General features: G+C 41.0%; 1 protein-coding gene across 6 annotated transcripts; it reads right to left on the reverse strand.

Annotated features, from left to right (window-relative positions):
- Nucleotides 1-1448: 1448 nt before the first annotated feature.
- Nucleotides 1449-20093, reverse strand: ints1 (integrator complex subunit 1). 6 transcript variants are annotated; one of them, XM_044331135.1, is made up of 48 exons: nt 19971-20093; nt 19467-19587; nt 19088-19378; nt 18782-18978; nt 18280-18417; nt 18010-18169; nt 17802-17907; nt 17452-17638; nt 16946-17091; nt 16710-16851; nt 16350-16526; nt 16145-16253; nt 15933-16053; nt 15751-15828; nt 15514-15671; nt 15125-15221; nt 14945-15036; nt 14779-14839; nt 14492-14689; nt 13828-13957; nt 13120-13299; nt 12799-12948; nt 12528-12707; nt 12310-12414; nt 12022-12189; nt 11522-11633; nt 11272-11430; nt 11033-11179; nt 10400-10498; nt 10118-10242; nt 9745-9999; nt 9216-9375; nt 8999-9130; nt 8227-8395; nt 7490-7613; nt 7261-7376; nt 7034-7121; nt 6644-6894; nt 5121-5250; nt 4524-4657; nt 4214-4406; nt 3951-4075; nt 3721-3830; nt 3440-3553; nt 3277-3347; nt 3094-3185; nt 2819-2928; nt 1449-2626 (listed from the first exon to the last, which is right to left on the reverse strand). In XM_044331135.1, exons 2-48 carry the CDS (start codon nt 19519-19521, stop codon nt 2511-2513), a joined length of 6558 nt encoding a protein of 2185 aa, XP_044187070.1. In that variant the 5' UTR covers nt 19522-19587; nt 19971-20093; the 3' UTR covers nt 1449-2510. The 6 variants fall into 6 exon arrangements, with proteins under 6 accessions (XP_044187070.1, XP_044187069.1, XP_044187068.1 ...); XM_044331134.1 differs by having other exon boundaries at nt 7490-7616; XM_044331133.1 differs by having other exon boundaries at nt 12301-12414.
- Between the last annotated feature and the right edge of the window lie 669 nt (nt 20094-20762).

Genomic DNA, 20762 nt, shown 5'->3' on the forward strand with positions numbered 1-20762 from the left:
GGGTTAGCTGTTAGCAGCTGCATTTCAGGGCATCCAGACTGGTATGATGAATAAAGGCAGAGGTTGTTAACTTGTCAGTGATCCGTCAGACTATTCAGCAACAGGCCAGCAGCCCCCGCCCTCCCTCTCAACCACTACTTCCTCGTTAGCTGTCACTCATCTCTGTTCCGCCTCACTGCTGCCCAGCCAATAGGATGCTGGCGCCTGACCAAGAGCCCAAGCTGCCAAGACTTGTGTAGTAAGTTGATAGATAACCATAAACAGAGCTTTCGGCTAGTTATAGGACACCATACAGGTGCAATTAACACATCTGACAAAAACAGCAGTGGGAAATCAGCAGGTACGGTGCATGATGGGTAGGACATGATTGGGTTTACAAATGGACAAGTTAATTACGGGAATGGATGTGTGAATACATATTCATTCAAGGGGATTTGGAGGCATCACGATGGTTCAGAAGACAAAGGCACATATAATTTATTCACATTGTTTGAATGATGTATGCAGCCAATTTATATCTTTTGTTACCCAAATAGGTCAAATTCATTATGTCCTTATTTTACGCCTTATGCAGGCAGTTTTTGATCCAAATTTAGAGCAAATTGACCTCATAGCCATGGTTACAAGCTAAGACTTTAAAACAAAAAGCTGCAGAAATGAAGTCTGCAACAAGCTGCTTTCAGACATCCAGCTCATGTATCTTATTGAATACCTGTTATTTCTGAATGACAGGCTCCACTGACCCACTAGTGTGGGCATGTCTCACCCTCACTGAGGATCCTTAACCATGCTGTGGCTTCATCCTCATGTTCTCCTATGTAACAAAACACCAGCAGCAGCCTGTGCTGTAAAGTGCCTTACCCACATCACATCTTCAAAGAACGCTTTGGTCTGTGTGATTGAACAATTACCGCCATGGTTAATTTACCATAAATAGGGACGTCCACTTTGCTAGTTTACCGGCATGCCTCCACATTGTTTAACTTATCCCTTTGACTCCATCAAGAGGTTTTCAGATGAAGTCAGTGGCATCGGGCAAAACAACTCACACTTTCATGGCAAAATGGTTTCCATCACAGCATGTGCATCACACCTTTAATTTGTCTGCTACACCCCAGTGAAAAGCAAGCGTAGCTATGACAGCTGTTTCCAGCTTTATCAGGATCCAAGAATTATTGGAATAAAATGAAAGGCCACAAACCTTGCGCCGTTTATTTTTTTTTCCCTCCCCTTCCGTCATGTTTGAGGTGCTAGAATGTTAATATGAAAGGTAATTATTGGTTCTTGTGAAATTTGTTTTTACAATTTCTACATTAAATCGCTTTCCAAATAAAGCAGCTGTAAAATGTCTGCACTGAGTCGCTCAACTACATAAATTAACTGCTGCCATAAGTTACACTGTTTACTCTCTATTAGTAAAGGCTGAATAAAAAATGAAAAAGGCAATGTCCAACAGTTATTTTTATTCAGTTCACATCAAGGTGGCTCACAGATGTTCAGTAACAATAAATCATCATGACTTTAAAACAAAGACACCTGATTTCAGCTATTTAAGGAGTTTGCAACATTGTATTAAGGCAATAACATATCTTTGTATTTTGGCTTCTTATTCTTAATAATTTGAAAGTCAAGCACTGTTTTATCATTTCCAGTCAGACGGGATGAACGGTTAATACATTCAAGCCCTTTGTTTAGTAAAAAGTCAAATTCTTATCGTGTTAACTTTTGGATTTGGCAAACTCGAAATTTATTTGCACACTATAGCAAAAATTGTGTTGTTTAAATGTTAAACTGTACAATAATGTTGATATTTGACGTTCAAATTAAAAATATGATGCCAAAAACAGTGTCCTATTTTCCAAACACACACTGAGATTTGAAGTACCCAATAATGTGACTGCTGATAATTTACTAACTGCAGAAATGCAAAAAATATCCCTCTAAAACAATTTAGATGTTTTCAATTAAATTAAACCATTTCAAAAATTATTACTAATTATCATAATTTAATATGTATTATACGATTAATTTAGTAAGTTTTGTTGACTATGACTCCAATTGTGTATATTCTGCGTGGTCTTTAACAGATGATATAATATCACCTAATAATGTTTCAGTTCTTTTTTTTTTCATTATTGGTTAATGTATTATTATATCATCAGTTAAAAAATAATTTATATCCCTTAAGTAATAAATGCACTAATTGTGACATTATTACAATGGCAACGATTTTACTCTTTTGATTATTACATTTTCAACTCAATTAGAGGAAATTTTTAATACATTCTTTGAAGTCACTAAATTATCCAGAAGTTATTACATTACTGGTAACTACCAGCTCACTGGAGGATCCTTTCATTTGTATTACTGAAGAGCCACCGAGTTTGTTAATCTGTGATGATAAAATTAGAGCCATGTTTGAACTAAAGGCAATAAAAAAATAATCTAGCTCTGGAATGCAGTGAATGAATGACACTATTTCCGATCAGACAGGAGATGTACGCTCGCTGTTATGTTGTTGCTTCCATGTGAAGGACCTTCATGGACTCTGAGATCATTGAGCTGGTGTCAATTTGTCCGTAGATACCCACTAAGAACGCCTTGTGGAGCAAGATGTCTGCATGTTCTGGAGAGGGAAAGAAAAACACATTACAGCATGTAGCTATGGATGTGTCACTCACTTCATTCTTAGGCTTTGGTTTCATGTTTTGTTAAATCAAATTTTTGGTCATGTGACTATAACACAAGACCTGCAAAGGAGTGACTGTTTCTTACAGCTGTCTGTCAACATGGATGTGACTAACAAGTATCTTCTTACCTTGACAGAGCAGCACGTACTCTGGAAGATTCCTGAGAGCAGTCTGTACCACGTCGAAGTTACCGCTGCCCATACAGTACATGAAAGTCGGCAGGAAGTCTGTTGCCAGGCTGCAGCACAGAAAATATACACTATTATTACATAGTGAAGAGTAAACAGTAACAAACAAAAGCGTCTTCTCTGTCTATCTCGACACATTTCCTCTCAGCTTTGGTATGTCGTTTATAGGTGGAGTTTCCCATATTTATAATTGTGTTGAAGATTCGTAAACTTACCAGGGATTATTCTGGATACAGCGCAGAGCCAGACTGAAGGCCATGTTCCGACACAACTCCTCAGAAGAAGTCATGAGTCTCTGAAGATCATTCTACAAACAGTGACACAAAGTGTTGATTCACAGGTTACACACTGAGAAGTATTTAATTTGACCTTTTTTTTTTGTCTGTTGTTTGACTCACTATGAAGTACTGGATGATCTCTGGGCTCCTCCTAGACCTGTCATCCACCTCTGTCAACACTTCTAACACATCTATAGCAGATAAGAGAGAAATACGTATATTACTCATTAAGTTCAGGGGGTTAAACATGAGACATTGCTGCAGTGGTATGTTATGTGGTTACCCTCGACTGCCTCTCCTCTTGACATCTTTTTCAGGTACAGTGTCATGTCAGCCGCACTCAGTGAAACTGAGGCAGATATGTTGACTAGGGGCAGGGAACCGGTGGACATGTCGTCTGATAAAGAGCACAAAAGAATATTTAGCAAAACAATACGCTTCTGCAGAAACTAGTCTGCACCTAGCAAGGTGATTACTTATATTTTATGTTTAAGATACAAGGGCTCTGTAAAAGCTCTATAAGCTAACAAGATCCTAAAAAGCTGATATGGGAGCAATGCTTACCGTCTCTCTCTTCTGCCGTAACCTCTGTAGAGGAGCTCTTCACTGGCAAAGTGAGTCCAGCCAGCAGAGATTTCAACTGGGCCAAGTCTGGGTTTTCTGCAGACAGACGCCTGACAGGAGGAAACAAAACCAGTGTTTCTGTAAATATTATAATAACTCCTTCAAGGTTTGCTATTTATTTCTGTCACAAATATATCTTTCAAAAGATATTGTTGCCGTAACACACTTACTGCAAAATGTCAGAATGCCTCTGTAGGTAAGGAATAGCTGCCGCTGCGTCGTGAGTTATGTACTTCTGCGTGAACTGCAGAAACTTGTTGATGAAGACTAACGGAGAACGACTCCTCTGGAAATTCTACAAGAAAGAAAGAAGCATTAAACACACAGGAAGACTGTGAAACTCTGATCTGTAGTTAATTTAAACAAACAGATTCATCTAATCTCGATCCTAAACCCTCTGTTGAAGATTTGAAAGTGTGTGTGAGCCACCCACCTGAAGGACCTTCATGAAGGACAGAAGGCAGTCTTGAAGTGCCCTCTGGTGGTCGCTGTGGAAAACAAGCGGCTGCAGCAGCTCCAGGATTGCCAGCACGTTACTGAAGAACGTCATGTGGTTTTGCTGTCGGAACTCCTGCATGTTCAGGTGAATGCGACCGTGAAGGAGACCTGCGATCATAGGTAGGTGTCTGGAGAAAAAAAAACAAAAACAAGGCAAGACAGTGAGCGGGCTGGCTGACATCAGACAATCTACAAGTTTGTAGACTGAATCTAAAAACACTATTACATAGTCTTTTTGTTTTCACCTGAGCAAAAGGACAGGGTGCGACACGGCAAGTTTCCGACATGCGAGGTTGGCATCAGACACGCGGCCCTCGGCGGACTTTGAGTCTCCTATATCAGCCAGCAGCGTGACCAGGCGATGGACCAGGACGTCAAGCTGAGAAGAAGAATTTTCGGTTGTAAGCAATGACTTTACAACTTTATTGAATTAAAAAAAACACAGTCATATTTGTCTTTGAGTTGTCAAATACAGACAAGAAGATGATTATGAAGTCATATCACAGTTTTCAGTGTTATGAGTACCTCCTGTGGAGCACAGCCAAGTGTGCAGTTTATGCAGCTAAGTGAAGTTTTAGGTCAAGACTTGTGACCTATTGTGTGATAAGCTGTGGACTACTTTAGTTCTGTTTGTCCCGTTGGAGCACTTACAAAATCGGTTTTAAATCAGTAATATCCAAGTTTATACAAAATGTCAATACTGAGTCTAATCCGTATTTTCTGCTAAATGTGAATTATATTCACCGGGAGGATCAACAAAGGGATAAAATGTCTCAAAGAAAATCAGTTATGTTGAGTTGGTAAGAACTATGTGATGTATGAAACAGGCAAGAAATCTTTACCTTGCAGCTGCTGCCGTCTGCAGCCCCCCCACTGCTGAGAGTGCCTTCAGGCAGGGTAACGTGCTGGATTACTTCGGGAAAGTGCAGATAGATCTGCAGCAGCAAGTTCTGGCAACGCTTACTCATCGCGCTGAAAGACAAAATAAACAAAACGGGATGTATACTTAATGCTACATTTTAGGGACAAGCCAGCAACATGACCAATTCCATCATAAAGCTTAGTAACTATCAAGACTGTAATCCTTGATGTTATTGGGTTGTGTAGCCTGAAGCTATTTAATTGAAAGTGAGTGGTTGACCAATTTTTGTGCACCCATAGAAAGTTTGTCACAGCTTTTCAACTGAAGTGACTTATGAAGCAGACGATGTTCCCAGCTTCACAGAAAAATTACCCTCAAGTTCTCCATCTCTTTTAACTGATTTATCAACAGAGCTGATACGACATCAGAGATAAGAGACCGTGATACAGCACGTCTCTATTGTTTCTATCCGCGAGCGACGAAAATGTATGTACATTAATACAAACTAGGCACATGAATAGTGTAATGTAAATCTCAAGTATTTGCCTTCAAGTCACCGCAGTTTCATGAAATCCTCTTACTGGCTAAGGCTCTTGTCAGGCTCAAATTATGCTAACCGAACTCTACTAACTACTAACTGAAGAGTTTATTACAGCTATGTATTAAGCAAATCAGAGCGACCTTGAACAAGAGTAAAGAGTCTGCTCGGTGCTCAATATTTGGTGTGTAATTGGAATAAACACCAGCTTATCTGACAGCGAGCTTTCACAGGAAGAATGCTTAACATACAATCAAGTGTTTATTCAACACAAGGCCAAAACCCTTTAACTTTCAACATGTATTTATCCGGCCATATTTTCACTAGCAACCATTTTACCAGACAGCTTAGCTGTACTTAAAATACTGTAATTCGGAAGCTAATTTTGCTTGACCTTGGCCAAAGTTTCCTCATTAAAGTGGTTTAATAACCAGAGACATATTCATGAAAGGAGGGTTTGCCTCCACAAAGAGTTGCACCCTGATCTCTGACAGCTAAGTCAGAGCAGGAATTCACAACACAGGCAAGTTTAGAGCTTCAGCCTTAATCCTCTTGGCTTCATTATAATACACTGAGCTTTTAAAGAGATCACAGTACAGACGACTTCTGCTGGTTTTAATTTCACACCAATAGACCTAATTATCGAGTTTTCCCTGGTCCACAGCATTGTGGCTGACAGAGGAAGTCTGAAAAGTTCATCTGCACTGAGAAGGAAAATCTAGTGCGATTTACCCCAAGTTTATCAGCACACCATAATAGGGTAAAAAAAAAAAACGACTTTCAGTATTTGGGCTAATTAGAAAAGAACAATACAATATGTCAGACTAGATGGGATGAGCACTTTGGTGAACCTTATATGACAAATGTGATGAGCATATGTGTCTTCATCTAAGGAAGGATGAGCCAGAGGAAAGAGAAAAGTATTGTGTATGATGCATTATTACACTTGATAACAACAAATATACCTGTCCTCCCATTTCTTTGTGCAGTTGATGAGGTAATCTGAGACCTTCTTGATGTTTTCTACATCGCCGTTGCAGTAGGAGTGAAGGAGGGGCAGCCTGGACTGGATGAGAGAACAGGAGGCCTGGTCCATGCTGCTTTTGTCTTCGTGGAGTGAGTCGTGACTGTTGAGCTCTGACTCTGATAGGATCAGGTCCACCAGGCTGATGAGCTCCTCTGAACTGAGTCGCAGCACAAACTTCTCTGTTTTCTTCTGCACAGACCAAAAAAAAAAAAAAAAATACATGTCAGCTGTCAGATGTCAGCTTCAGCAGAATGAACTACCTCTGACTGTGGTCTCATCAGAAAGGTAGGGACAACTAGGGACTTTGTAAGTGGGAGTTTGATCCTACTTGAGGGATCTTCTGGTCACGTCCTTGCCAGATACGTGGGATGTGGCTGCACGCCCACAGGAAATCCAGGGCTGATGATGGATCCAGTCTGAAAGACGTGACCGGCATTTAACTCACATCATGCTCAATAACATCTAATCAGAATCAGAACACATTATTTCTGTGTGATTACATCAATCTACTAAAGTCATACAAGCTATCACTGATAAAATGATAAAATTATGTACTTGTAGTCTCTGCGCTTGCTGAGAAGAGCACTGATACACTGCAGGAGGGTGGACCAGTTGGACTGATGTGTAAGCAAGGCCAAAAGATAAGGTCTGTAGGCAGGACTGCCTCGTGCCTGAAATAGAGAAACCATAAGAAAAGATAAAATATATAAATATAAATACCAAGCACACACCTACTCCACTGTGATAAGACAAGTATATTATCTGCCAGCAAAGCTTATTTTACCTTACTGAGGGCAAACAGCAGTTTTTGTTGAAGGTCTGGACACACTGAAGTGACCTCAGGGTCGAGATGCTCCAGCCAATCGACCAGTAACCCAGAGCTCAGTCCCGACTTTATCACTTCTGAGCTGCTGGCAAAGATGAAACTGAAAGGTTACATCTGTAGAAATGTAACTGAACATCTGTTGAGTTTCCTAAAGCTTTAATTAAGCCTCATATAAAAATAATGTACAACACAATAGAGCTGCATACATTATGCACAGTGTTTGGAAAAGTTCTCTGGTTCGATACAACCATCAAATCCAACAGCCCATCACAACAGAATGATAGAAATGGTTAATTACTGTTGTGATGACACAATAATATCACTAATCCCATTACTTCTACAGTTATATCTAGATAATCAATTTCCTGGCTGTATTCTGCTCAAAGGAGTGCCTAGACCTTGCATGTGACAACGAGTCTCATGATGCACCGCTGGCAGGGTTGAAGTGAACGTAACATAGAAAAGATTCTGTGATTTTCACAGTATATAAATCTGTAAAGCAAACAGAAAGCTGCAAAACCAATTAAACCTTTCCGAATCAAATCCAACAGCACAAGTTTACGAGTGCGAGAGAGCACATACAGCGAATAGTGTTTCGCTATTTTTGTCACAGCCAACCGTGTTTGTCATTTAGTCCCGTCAAATATGAATGTTTCTTGCATGACTTGAGAAGGAAATGGAAGTTCGGTGCTCACTTGTTTGCGTCTACTTCCTTTTTCACAGCTCGCTCCTCACTTTCCTGAAGCAGCAAGGAAATCACCATGGCAACAGGGCCGGCTGTCCCATTCTGTGTACCAACAGTCATCAACAGAGACAACAGCTCCTCCAAATATGGCGACTTCACCTCCATCAGCCCTTGTAACACTGAGAAACAATAAAAACAGCATGATTAGTAATGCGCTGTCGTTATTTACCGTGTGCTATAAAGCTAGCTTTTGTGTCCTATTGGCAGCAAATTATAGGTCTGTATCTCGAGATGTTCACCAGCAAGCTTCTGATTAAGTACACACAAATCGACCAATTCATCACACATTTTATTCAAGGGTGTGGCTGCTGTTTCTCACTGCTTTGGTTTTTGTTTCATTTTACTGTCTGGTGTTTACGCCACTGTGGAAACAAGCAAAAATGGTTCTGGGAGTATTGAGTTGTTCAATTTTAAAGTGTTGAGTTGTACACCTACAACATTGAATATTATTTTTCCTTTATTAAAAGCCCCCTATAGTGTAATAACCATAATTAATGCCAGTCACTACTAAAAACACCTTCATTTAATTATGCAAAATAGTTGGCATTTTGACTTGATATATGAAAAAACTTTTACTTATTAAAGCAATGAATCAATTTTCAACATTGTAGAAATTAAAGTTCTGTGAATAAGTGAACTCAGTGGCTAATACTTAGAACACTAGGTGTGATACTCATTTTAAACTTAATGCAAATTCAGATCCACACTGTTTCCATTAATACCTTTCCCAATGAGCTCAGCCTCTGCATTACATCTCTCTCCAGCCTTCAGCATTGCGATGATGGCTCTCACTGGCACTTCAGCGTCTCTGCGATACGCCAAAGCCTCGGCCAGGTGGAGGAAACCTGTACGCACTGCAGGGCAGAAACTTCTATCACTCACTGTTTATATAAAATGAATTCATCAGCATCTCGAAAGATATATAAAAGAGTTGCTCACCATCATTGTGCCTGTGTTTGTGAGAGTTCTGACCAGCAAAGGATTTGAGCAAGGTTTTCAGTGGTCCTGCCTCCACAGTTGGATTGTCTAACCAGATTAACATCTCAACAATGACCTTGAGGAATAGTGAGGAGAAAGCAATGTCCTGGGACACGAGGCGCTGGAAACAAAGGACATCAAGCAGGAGAAAATAAGAAACTATGCCTCCGCCAACCAGTCAAGTTGCAGTTTACATCCATGTCTGTACAATCTCATATTTGTTGTATTTAAGGGAAGACTTTGAAGGAATTTAATAAAAAAGGTATTAAGTGTATTTTCCTTCTATGTGTTCACATGCTTGGCAAATAAAGCTGATTCTGATATAACACAAAGTTGTAGCCATGACAGTAGACAATGCTTCAGATATTGATGATCGGACAGACAACCCGAAAACATCGTGCCTCCAGCTACAGCTGTCACTGGTGCGGAGGCATAAAAATATATGTAATTCAATGTGCAGAATTATACAGTGTTTGTCGGCATGTTATACCTGATAGAGGTGAAGTTGGCGCATCAGAGGACAGGAGAGGGCGTGGTTACGGTGCATTGACATGACAATAGGTCCTGCGTGGGTAGAGGTAAGCAGGGCTGCAAGGGCCTGTAGGAGACGAAATGCCAACCCGCCCTGCTGGATGTGGCCCTGCTTGGCCCGCATCAGCTCTTTAGCCAGGGCCTGCTGCAAGGCCAGGGAGAGCTGGCTGGGAGGTGGACCGTGCCAGCGAGGGTCCACGTTTAAAGGGAATATCTGTGGAAGAAGCGACAACAGAAACAGGTCAGTCAGTGTTAAAGAGAGGTTTAGCCCAGTGTTATCCAAACAAATCATAAGGCAAAGAGATGAGAAACAAACAGTGAGTAGTTTCTACCTGAAGCATCATTCCAGTTAGATCATCATCAGGACCGACCGCAGGAAGCTGACTGGCTGCTCTCATTTTAACAGAGCTGTGGGGCATTTCTACGGTAACTTTGGCCTTACTTGTTTCAGCACCATCTGTGAGGAGGAATGTAACCAGGATATGGACTCGTTTAGAAATATTAATATTGTTGAACTAATTTACAATATTGTGAGTCATCTTAACTACTTTCATGAGAGTTTAACATTCAATTAATTCCACATAGAAAACTATTTGGAGGATAAAGCCACTGACCTCTGTGTGGAGGAAGAGAGGAGCTAAGTAATCCATGGAAAGTGTGCCCCCCAGTGGCACCTCGCTCATGCTGCACCTCAACCAGGTGGGCCATGTAGTCTATTGTGGAAGAAATACAAAATGAGATTAATCAAAAGCCCCGTTTCCACCAAAAGTTCCAGGTACTTTGGACCCAGAGGAACTAATCTCAGGGACAAAAAACTTGGAACTTTAAAGTCCCTTTAGTGCAGTCCTGTTTGCATTTCCACCTTGTCCTAAACTGGTCCTAAATTGATATGAGAGTACTTCCTTGTTTTATGAATGAAGCGGCACACAAGTTGAAGCAGCCGTGTTGTGTGTGTTTGAACAATCAGCGATGGTCATCCTTGTAAACCCCACCCCCAAAGTTCCTGTACTTTTGGGAAATACTACCCCCCAGCAGGGACTTTTCTTGTGGGGTAAAACAATCCCCCTGTAACTTAATTTAGACCCTAATCCCTCCGGTGGAAACGCAGGTAGAGGAACTGAGTGCTTCAAAAGGTTCTTAGTACCTGGAGCAAGTTCCTAGGGCTGAACACAGCTAAAGATTGTAACACTATCAATCTTGAAATCTTAAAATGCTTCAAGAGTAGAATATCTGCAGCCAACTCTTACGCTTGTCCATGATGTTCTGCTCCAGTGTCTGTGGATCATGGGAGACAGCCTGATCCAAATACTGAAGCAGTTTACTCATGCTGGAGACCGGAATGCCGAAGGACTGTACGAACAACAGCAGCTGCTGCGGCTCCAGGTCTTGCAAAGCTGAGGGAAACACATGCATTGTTCTGTTAAAAAGTCAAACATTATACACTTGGTGAGCAAAACACATTTTTCTATATTATGAGAAGTTGTACCTGCATCAACTAATCGAGAAACCTCTGATCGGATCATCCTCAGTTTCAACCAATCAGGCAGCAGAAGGGCCTCCTCTGACGTGTCGACCAGGAAGGCAGTGGGTAGAGGTTTCTTATCGGGAAACCAAATGTCCAAAAGATTGTAGAAGTCACTCTCTCCTGTAATATCACACAAAAAAAATACATATTAGTATGTTTTCACAGTGCCTTTATCAATGCAAGGATCCCAGTGTAAAGTGAACAGGACTACCTTTAGGAGGCCCAAGAGTCAGCAGGATAACCATGGCATGGACTACAAGGATGTGCATTGTGGCAGTCTCACCCGTAGTCCACCGCAGAAACACCTGGTCCTGAGATTCTGACTGAAAAAAAAGACCAACGCAAAGATTTATAAAGTGACTCCATCCTTTTAGATTTCCCCAATGCTGCCGGCATACAGTCATCAAACAGGGATTCATCCTCAGTTCCACTCAAAATATATTTTTCAAATCTGCTCATTGGTTCCTAAAATGTTTATTTTTTCTTGCACCTAATCCAGTAAGATCAATCAATAATCACAGGAAACTTGTCAGGTCACTAGGTCCAACACTGCACTATTTTTTATTGCAAAAAGACTTTGGGTATATGGAACTTTATGCTAATTTTTAAACATTTCCCTCACAAGTGAGCAAGTGAGGATCTACAAAAAGTTTCCCTAAATGTAAGTGACAGTGTAGTTCAGTTAGTAAAACAACTATTGGCAACGCTCACCCAGCTATAGAGATCCTCTCCCTCCTTGGTCTTCCTCATCCTCTTGATGTAGGTGGAGAAGATGGTGAGGAAAGCACTGAGAACAGCATCGGATTCGGGTCTTGTGGAATGTTTGGAGAACAGGCTGTTCATGATGGTGGAACGCTCAACGATCAGCCGGGCGACATCCTATAGAGAGCGAGAGAGGAGAAGCAGATCCATGTTAGTAAAGCTTCAAGACAAATCTGATTGAAGAAATATATATATATATATATATAAGTTGGAATTTAAGCAACTCGCCGTGATTACCAGAGCCAAGTCATTATGGGAAGCCTGCTCTTCCACTGGTGCATGCTGGGATAGGTAGATGAGATAAGCGCTGATGGTCTGTGGATCTGTCTCCATGTGGATGGCCTTGGAGGTAGCAGACAGATAAAACATGCTTTCAGAATAAACTCCTCACTTATCCTCCTAAAATAAGTAAATAATTAAAATATTGACAGCTCACTGGTGAGACAGACACTGACCTGCTGCAGAGCAGTAGACGTCATACCCCTGACGCTGTCAAACAAGGGGAGCTTTGGGAGGTCTTGTAGCAGCCACTGGTACCCGGGCAAGAGCTCGGCATCTGTCGAGTCTTCTTCCATGGGCTGGTCCCGCTCCTCTCCGTCCTTCAAGCCTCCTTCACTCAGAACCAATGACAAACCCTGCACACAAATATATGATGTAAAATATTTTTTTAACAGCAACACAATGCTGTTAGAGATCATAAGATGTTTCCTGCTTCCAGTACAGTACCTTCATAGCTAGGACTCTTGATGCCACCTGAGAAGAGCTGAGACGGCGCAGGAAGTAATCCAGCACTTCACAAGTTGTCTGTTCATCAGCTTTAGGACCTAACAGAAGATCCTGGAGCCGTCCAAGTAGCTGCCTTTGCTTTTGTTGTCTCTGACAGGAAAAACATAATTCAGCATTAGTAAAAACTATTTCATACCCAGCTGAAAATAACTATAAATAAACACAATTATAAATTTGGCATGCAGAGTGTTACTTTGAGAGCAAAGATAAATAAAGGCCTGTAATTAAAAAAAAAAAAAAGAATTAATCGTTGCTGCATACTTGTCTCTTCTTGGCCCTTTGCTCTTTGCTCTCTCCCTCTTCGTCATCCTCTATTGGCAGACTGTCATCTGCAGCGTCATGCAGAAGGAATTCACACAGGCACTGAACTGGAAGCACGTCCAAAGACCCCTCACTGGACTGGACCAGATCAGCCAACCACGGCATGGACTGAGAGGAAGCCTGTGAAAGGATTCAACATGCGTTACGTTACAGGACACAAATTGACAGTAGAAAGCAAAATAATAGTGTGATAGTGATGTGATAGTTCCTCTTGTATAAGCCAGTCTATATGCTTTTAGGCTCAATTTATCTTTTCGTAACCAGTGTTTTAGCTACCGACCTCTCTGTCGATACGTTTATATGAGACAAAGATTCTGTGTTTTTCCATCAGTTTGAGATTTGAGACGTGTTTTGAGATGAGCAGCAATAGCTCAACGTGCACATCAAACAATATAGACTATTCTTTGTCTATTATGACGGAGCTTTCTCCATGTGGTTTATTGCAATTCTGCTCTCTTTAACTTTTTTCCTCACAAATAACATACACAAGATTAGCACCCTTAAATGCCCTCCTTTCATTTTATATTTTCTTGGGTGTGAGAGAAAAAAAAAACTTTTGCTTCCACAGACCAAGAATCTTCAGGAAAAGATGGTTAAACACAGTTTGAGTTGTAGCAGTAGTGTGTAGTAGTGCGTGCTTCCCATTACCTGTCTCTGTATGATATTGAGGAGGAAGTCTGGGTTGCGGCTGCGGCAGAGGAGATGGCCGAGGCGCAAAGACTGGTTGAGGCTCTTAACCTGCTCCTGGACCTGAGGTGGAGGTCGACGAGGAGGACCCCTGAAAACAAACTCAACACATGAGCTCATCTTCCGGTCACGCAACTAGTAAGAACACTTTTATCAAGATTTTCTGAAACTTAAGTGCTGATACAGCAAAATTCTAAACAGTTATCTCCTTGTGGTAATAGTTTGGATTGTCTGCAGCATAAATTTATTGTTAAGGCTGCAAATTAAGCTGCCCTCGCCTCAACCAAAAAACCAAAAACAAAAACAAACTTTCAAGTCCTACTTTAAGTACCTTAAAAAGGAGCTGGAACAAAACTGAGACAAATAGGATGCTGCTTATTGGCCTTCTTTGCAATCTTTGTATAGGACATATGGCATAATAATACAGTGGGCAGGCCTGGCGAAATGCTTACTGGTTAAAGCCTTGTATAATGCTGTGACTATCATGACAAAGAGAAACAAAATGATCAGTGTTGAAAATGTTGCACATTTTTCTAGTAAGTGATTTCTGATTTAATAAATGTACCACAATAGAATAAACTTGAGTTAAATCATGCGCATAAAGTAGTTCCACTTGGTCTCTTACTGTGGGTCCAGGCTGGTAAGCTGAGACAACAACAAGCTGTTGCTCTCTGTGATGGTCTGTTTGGTGGAAGCTGCTGCCAAGTGGCTCTCAAAGGCCAGGATCTCTTGTTTCTCCCTCTGAGAGATCTGCAGCTCGCGGTTGATCATCTCCGTCTTTGTGTCCTCGTCGGCAACGGTGCAAGGCGGGAAGGTATAGTTACTGTGGAATCATAGAGGCGCATGTGTGTGTTAGTCGTTCAGCATCGTCAACATGAAATCATTTAATTATAAATGGTAATTTTCACCTACTTTGTCATAACCATCTCCATGAGCATTTTCAGTGTAGGATAACCATCCCAGGCAGCCAAGCCTACAGAAAGAAATGTCAGATAATATACCATATTTAAAGAAATTATTAAAATACACAGAACTTAGCATATAGTCTTGTGTATGCAGCATAGAATTTTGATTGTACCTATTTTCTGTGGATTAAACGCAGCCACCACGAGCAACAAGAGCCATGCCTTCCAATAAAGCGTGGATATGGCCAAATTTGGTGGTTGGTACCTTAAACATTAAGAGTCATTTGTTATTTTAGACTGTAAACTGTGTAGCCTGTAAGTGTTTTGCAAGCCAGTAAAGACGTTTGTAGTACCCTGCGGGCAGCTGAATGTTCTCTGGGTGGTGGTATGTACACAGATTCAGCACTGCATCAATGAGTTGGATCCTCTCCACTTTCAGGACCTCCAGATCTGTTTAACAAGAAACAGTCAGTCAAGCTTTAAACTGATATGCCAAGAAATATTCAAATTATAACAATTAAGACCACATTTTCCTTTGTTCATTCTTTTCCTAACAGTCATTTTCCCGACTTGTAAGGATAAAAAGTAAATAAATAGTTGGCCCTTCGTAAGACTTACACTGGCTGTTCATTAAACTGAAACACATGTGTTTACCAAATGTCCAAATATTCTGCCACAGGGTAATATACACAGCTTTAACTTTGATCATAAACAGTTACAGCCTAAGTGGATCTTCACACACCATCAGACTGAACTCCAGCAGCCCTCTTAACCAGGTGATCTGCCAGCTCCATGGCATCGGCCGGGCCCAGAGGCAAATCACGTGACAGCCCGATCACCAGGATGCGCATCAGCGTGTCCTCCAACAGAGGCACCTCAGAACAGAGGCGAAGGAAGAAACTGAGGAATGAAAAAAAAATCAGCTTAGCAAAGTCACAGTGGTAGATAGAGTCATTAGAAAATGTGGAGGAAGACTCACTTTCTGTCACTCTCAGGAGGCCAGTTGTCCCACTTGTAATATGTCTCAGGTTGCTCTGTGAAAAGCACTTTGTGAAGGCTGCGGACACGGGAGAGATCCGATAAATCATTCATAATATAGCTGAAAACACAGCTTGTGTAGTCTGAACAATGCAAACTGTTAAAATAAACACAGATACATACCAGTGGACGTAGTCTTTTGCACCAACTTTGCTGATGGTTGGAACCACAGTGTGAAGCCACCACACAGCGTCTCTCTGTATGGCAGCTATCTGATTCTGAAACGATCTGAGGACCTCCAGATCTGAAGCAAACCAGATACACGTTGAAGGAAAATCTAATCACGCTTACAAGGACTAATAAATATGCCATTAGAACAAATAATCATCGCTCACTCTTCTTCTCTCCTTTGTCCCATGCGATGCCAGCTTCTTTGACCTGAGCTGTGATGCCCAACATCATGGAGACGGTCAGCAAATCTGTCACCTGGATAACAAAACGTTCCTATGGGAGAGATGAGGATAAACGGTTTCAGAGTCTAAATACGGTGAGACTGCGGCTGAAAAGAGGAAGGATTGAGGGATTTTCATATGCATTTACTTTGAACTCCATGTCCACATAGCTGGCCTCCTTTCTCTCTTGCATTAAACCGAAGCAGAAAGACTGGAAGTTAATCTCATGCTTGGTCTGTTTGATGATCTCCCTCAGCAATGCCCGGGAAGCGCGGAGGTAATCATCTTTATTGGTTAGCAAGTCTTGGAACACCATCGCCAAGAACTAGAAACACAAAGAGACGGGAGGGATGCTAATTTAGAAAAGACAATGCAAGCACAGAATTTCATAGCCAAAAAATGAAAAAAAGACACAAATGAGCATCTTTCCAAGATGCTACTGTTTTAAAAAGTAACATTACTTACAAATGTATCTGATTTAACAATTGAAAAGGAAAAAAAAAAACACCTTTGGAGCTTGCTCTGGGCTGTGCTGCAGCACTGTGTGGAGGACTTGCATGTTGTTGGGATTCCTGGCATTGGACAGCTCATTGAAGATCACAAGCTTCACCATAGTAGCCAGGTTGTCTCTGTGTGCATTGAGCAGCTCCCTAGAGATTTACAGCCAAAGCAACAGTTAGTGTAAACCAGTGAGTAAACAAAAAGATAGAGGTAAAAAAAAAAAAAGAGAGAGACTCCACAGACCTGACACAGAGCATGTAGTGGTTGAGGAGGACTTTAGGTTTGAGGCGGATCTTGATCAGGTTGGAGATCACCTCCATGTCATCAGATCCGTGTGTGTTGCAGTTCATACACAAAGACATGAGGAGGTCTTGAGCTGGTCGAGTCAACTGTACACACAAAAACAAAGGAGTGAGTTAATACTTATCAATTACAAGAATCGAAATGCATGATCATTTTACATTTATCACAAAAAAACTGCACGTGTGGCAGTGCCACAGGGGTAGAAGAAGATAAAACACACTGGTAACAGAATGTATAATGATATTGGCACCACTGAATTAAGTATCTATATCATGATGCCATTGTTATGGTGGGCAACATATTGTGATAGTATTGTATCAATAATTATGTAATTCACTCCCAAAAATGCAGTATTTTAATACCGACAGAAAATAAAACCAGTGAGATATGTGAAATTCAGTACTGCAGATGTCAGCGTATTCCAGGATATGTGTTAGACCTGTCACCTTTGGGTTCTGGAGCCACATCTCCAGCCTCTGCACAGCCATGAGCCGTGCCTCTTTGTAGCCACATGTGGCTGTAAGCAGACGCAGAAGATTTCGAGACACGTTGTCCATCGGCTGCCTGCGGTTTAACTGATCCCTGAGGACGTCAAGCACATAGTCTTCCACGCTCTCTGCTAGTTCCTCATACCTACAGTACGCCAGAGGGTGAGACAAAAGACATAATGGTCCAGGAAGTCAGTACAGTTTTTGCAAGAATCATTAAAAATAATTTATTTGTCATGAGTTAATATCAAAATCTTATCATCTAGAAAAAAAAATATGACGTAATGTAATTGTACATTGTAGCATACCTGGGCATAACCTGCCCATCATCCTCAGGGCTGAGTTTCTCTTCTGCTATCAGCAGCTCAGTTTGGCTGTCGTCCTCATCAGGGGTTGAGGGGTGAGGGCTGCTACCTAAAATAACAAACATAAAAACCCAAAAGAAGCATTACCAATCAGCACTTGTTTCTCGCATCAGCAAAAAACAAGCCAGTGCATTTTCTCAATGTACTGTACCTGCACTGAGATCTCCACCAGAACGGCCTGTGTCAGCCTGCAGAAGCATACTTTTAGGAGGCATCTTTGTGCCAAAAGCAGTCTGGATGTTATCAACAAAATTCTTACAGTGAGAGCTGTCTACCCAGATTCTTTCCCCCAGAGAGTCCTCAATGTACACCTGAAAAGAAATATTGGATTAACATATTGTAAAAAAAAGAGTTCATACATATCTAAATTAAAACAATGAAAAAGGAATGTAAAAATCTGGAGTTATTAGGAGATTCTCACTTTGACAAAGATCTCTGGCCAGTTTTCGTCCTCCTCATAAGCTGCCATTAGCAAGTTGCATGCAAGAACAGACACCAGGCTGTTCCCCTTCGCTTTAAAGTTGATAGAAGCATCTCGACGCAGGAGGCTGCACAAGGCCTTGTGATCAAAAATGTTTCAGTTAAAACATAAGTTAGTATATTATGCAGTTACACAGAAAAAGACTCAAGAAAGAGAAAAATGTGTGAATAAACCACCATTAAAAGACTGAAGTCAAAGGATCAGTTGATGTAGATTAAACTATCAAAAATCATCATAAAAAAAACATAGGCTATCTATGTGCATACATTTTTTTCATGACTTTTTTCAATTTTCATCATATACAAAATCTACCCCATTTTTTGTACTTTTGCTATAAAAACTAGTAAGGACTGAAGAAAAATATATATTATAACATTATAATTGGTCCCTGGGTTATTTTTCCCTCTAAGCATACATATTACAGCATACACAGAAGTCTTACCTCAATAATTCCTTCAGTAGCGAAAACGTTGGGTTTGATTTTGGCCAGAAACATAAGGCTGAGATACAGTGTGATGTCAGGTTTGGCTCTGTTTAATTTGAGTTGTTTCACTGCTCCACACAGCAGTCCCTCGATGCGATCATCATTTCCTTCTGACTCTGCAGCCTCAATCTCATCCAGCAGCACTGCTGGTGACACTGTCATAAAAAAAGAGAACATGTAAAATATACAGCACAAGGTTTGTAGCATCTTGGAGTCAGTGTTTTAAAACTTGTCACATAAATAGACATAAAGCCAATGACTTACCTTCAATAGGTACCACTGATGGCTCCTTGATCGAGGGTGATATTGCCCTCTTGTCCACAGCTGCAACATCAGCGAGTCGTCCCAGGGCACTGACTGGAGGGGTGGTGGAGAGTTTGGGCCGCTTGGCGAGACTGGACAGACCCGATGAGGAGGGCAGAGTGGAGGTCGTCTCTCTCTTACGGTCAGCAGGTAAACCTGTGGCTGCTGGCTTTAGGAGGACAGCAGGGGCTTTGGGTTCTCCACCTTGACTCTTTGATCCAAGGGCAATGAAATCTCCTGGTGGAGGGTGCCCTGGGAAAAAAATTACAGTAACTCGTGAGTTTTCTCTGCTTAACTACAGTCATACAGCATTTACATAACACTGGGATTGGCATCATACCTGATGGTTTTGCAGCACTAGGGCGCCTGAGAGTTGTCGGCTTTGGACGATTCATCTTGAACTTAAGTGGCAAAAGTCAACACCAAATTCACAGCAGGTTGAGCATGTGTCATTGCCTAGTCTGTGTATGAGACAAACATAAGAGAAACACACTATTAGCTAACGTACTAGCTAAGACAATCAAATGGCTACAGGTAAGTTAACATTATTTAGCTAGCTAACGTTAGCTAGTTAGGGCCAATAAGTCAAAATAACTAACCACCTAACTTTTGAAAAAACATTAGCGTTATCGACCGACACTTCAGTAACAAAAAGACTCAGTCTCAGCTTACAGACTTATACTTGTGCTATAGTATATAGTGGACAAAACATGCTACGCTAACGACAACAAATACGGCTAAAGCTTCATGTTCATATGTAGCTGTTGGCAACTTTAACTAGATTAACAGTGTCAGGTGTTTGCAGTACCTACAAATGACTAAATATGAATCCAAAATGGCTCACTTGTTTTAATCGGTTTCATAAAACTGGTCGTTGTTAGCCCACAATATGCACAATATCAACGTTAGCCGAGTCAAAGCTAAACAAGCTGAACGGTAGGTTCTTCTTCTCTGTATTAAAGATGTTCGCTAACAAACATTAAAGCTCATACCGCCACCTAGCGCCAGTTGGTGACAGCTGGTGACGTCATCGTTTGATACCACTCAGCTTTTTAATTTTTAATTATTTTTTTTTTAAACTTTTTTATGTATGTAAAATTTGCCCATTGATAAAACCAGCAGAACAAAGAAAATTAAATCTTGTTACATTCAAAACGCCAAAAAAAAAAGTCTTTATCCTCTAGTTGTAACCTATGATTCACAGCTCATAAAATGCTCCACCTAACACACACTCATGATTAAAAATGCATGTTAATGAACTCAGCTCCACGAATGTCAAGGCAGATACACTCATATCAAGCTATAAAGCTAATTTTAAGCTATAATTAAACTGGGGTATCGGCGCACTGTGATTACAATAAAGCTTTCAAAGCAAAGAGCCGTTAAATCAATCTTTACATAATAGTCTACGACCATAACTGAACAAAAACAGTAACGACATTGCAATACCAAAGGTTTGTCAGCAGATGTCACCATTTTGCGTCAAATTCTTTTTGCCATCTCAGTCATCACTGTTATCACAGTCACAGTCTTTATTGCATTGTGCTTACAACAGCCGATATTGTGCCTGAAATGAGAAAAATCATCCCTGCTTTCCTGCAGCCAAATCCTCTTTCTTATTTAGTTTTTTGGCTTA

Source organism: Thunnus albacares, chromosome 17, assembly GCF_914725855.1.
Source record: "Thunnus albacares chromosome 17, fThuAlb1.1, whole genome shotgun sequence".
Taxonomy (NCBI): domain Eukaryota; kingdom Metazoa; phylum Chordata; class Actinopteri; order Scombriformes; family Scombridae; genus Thunnus; species Thunnus albacares.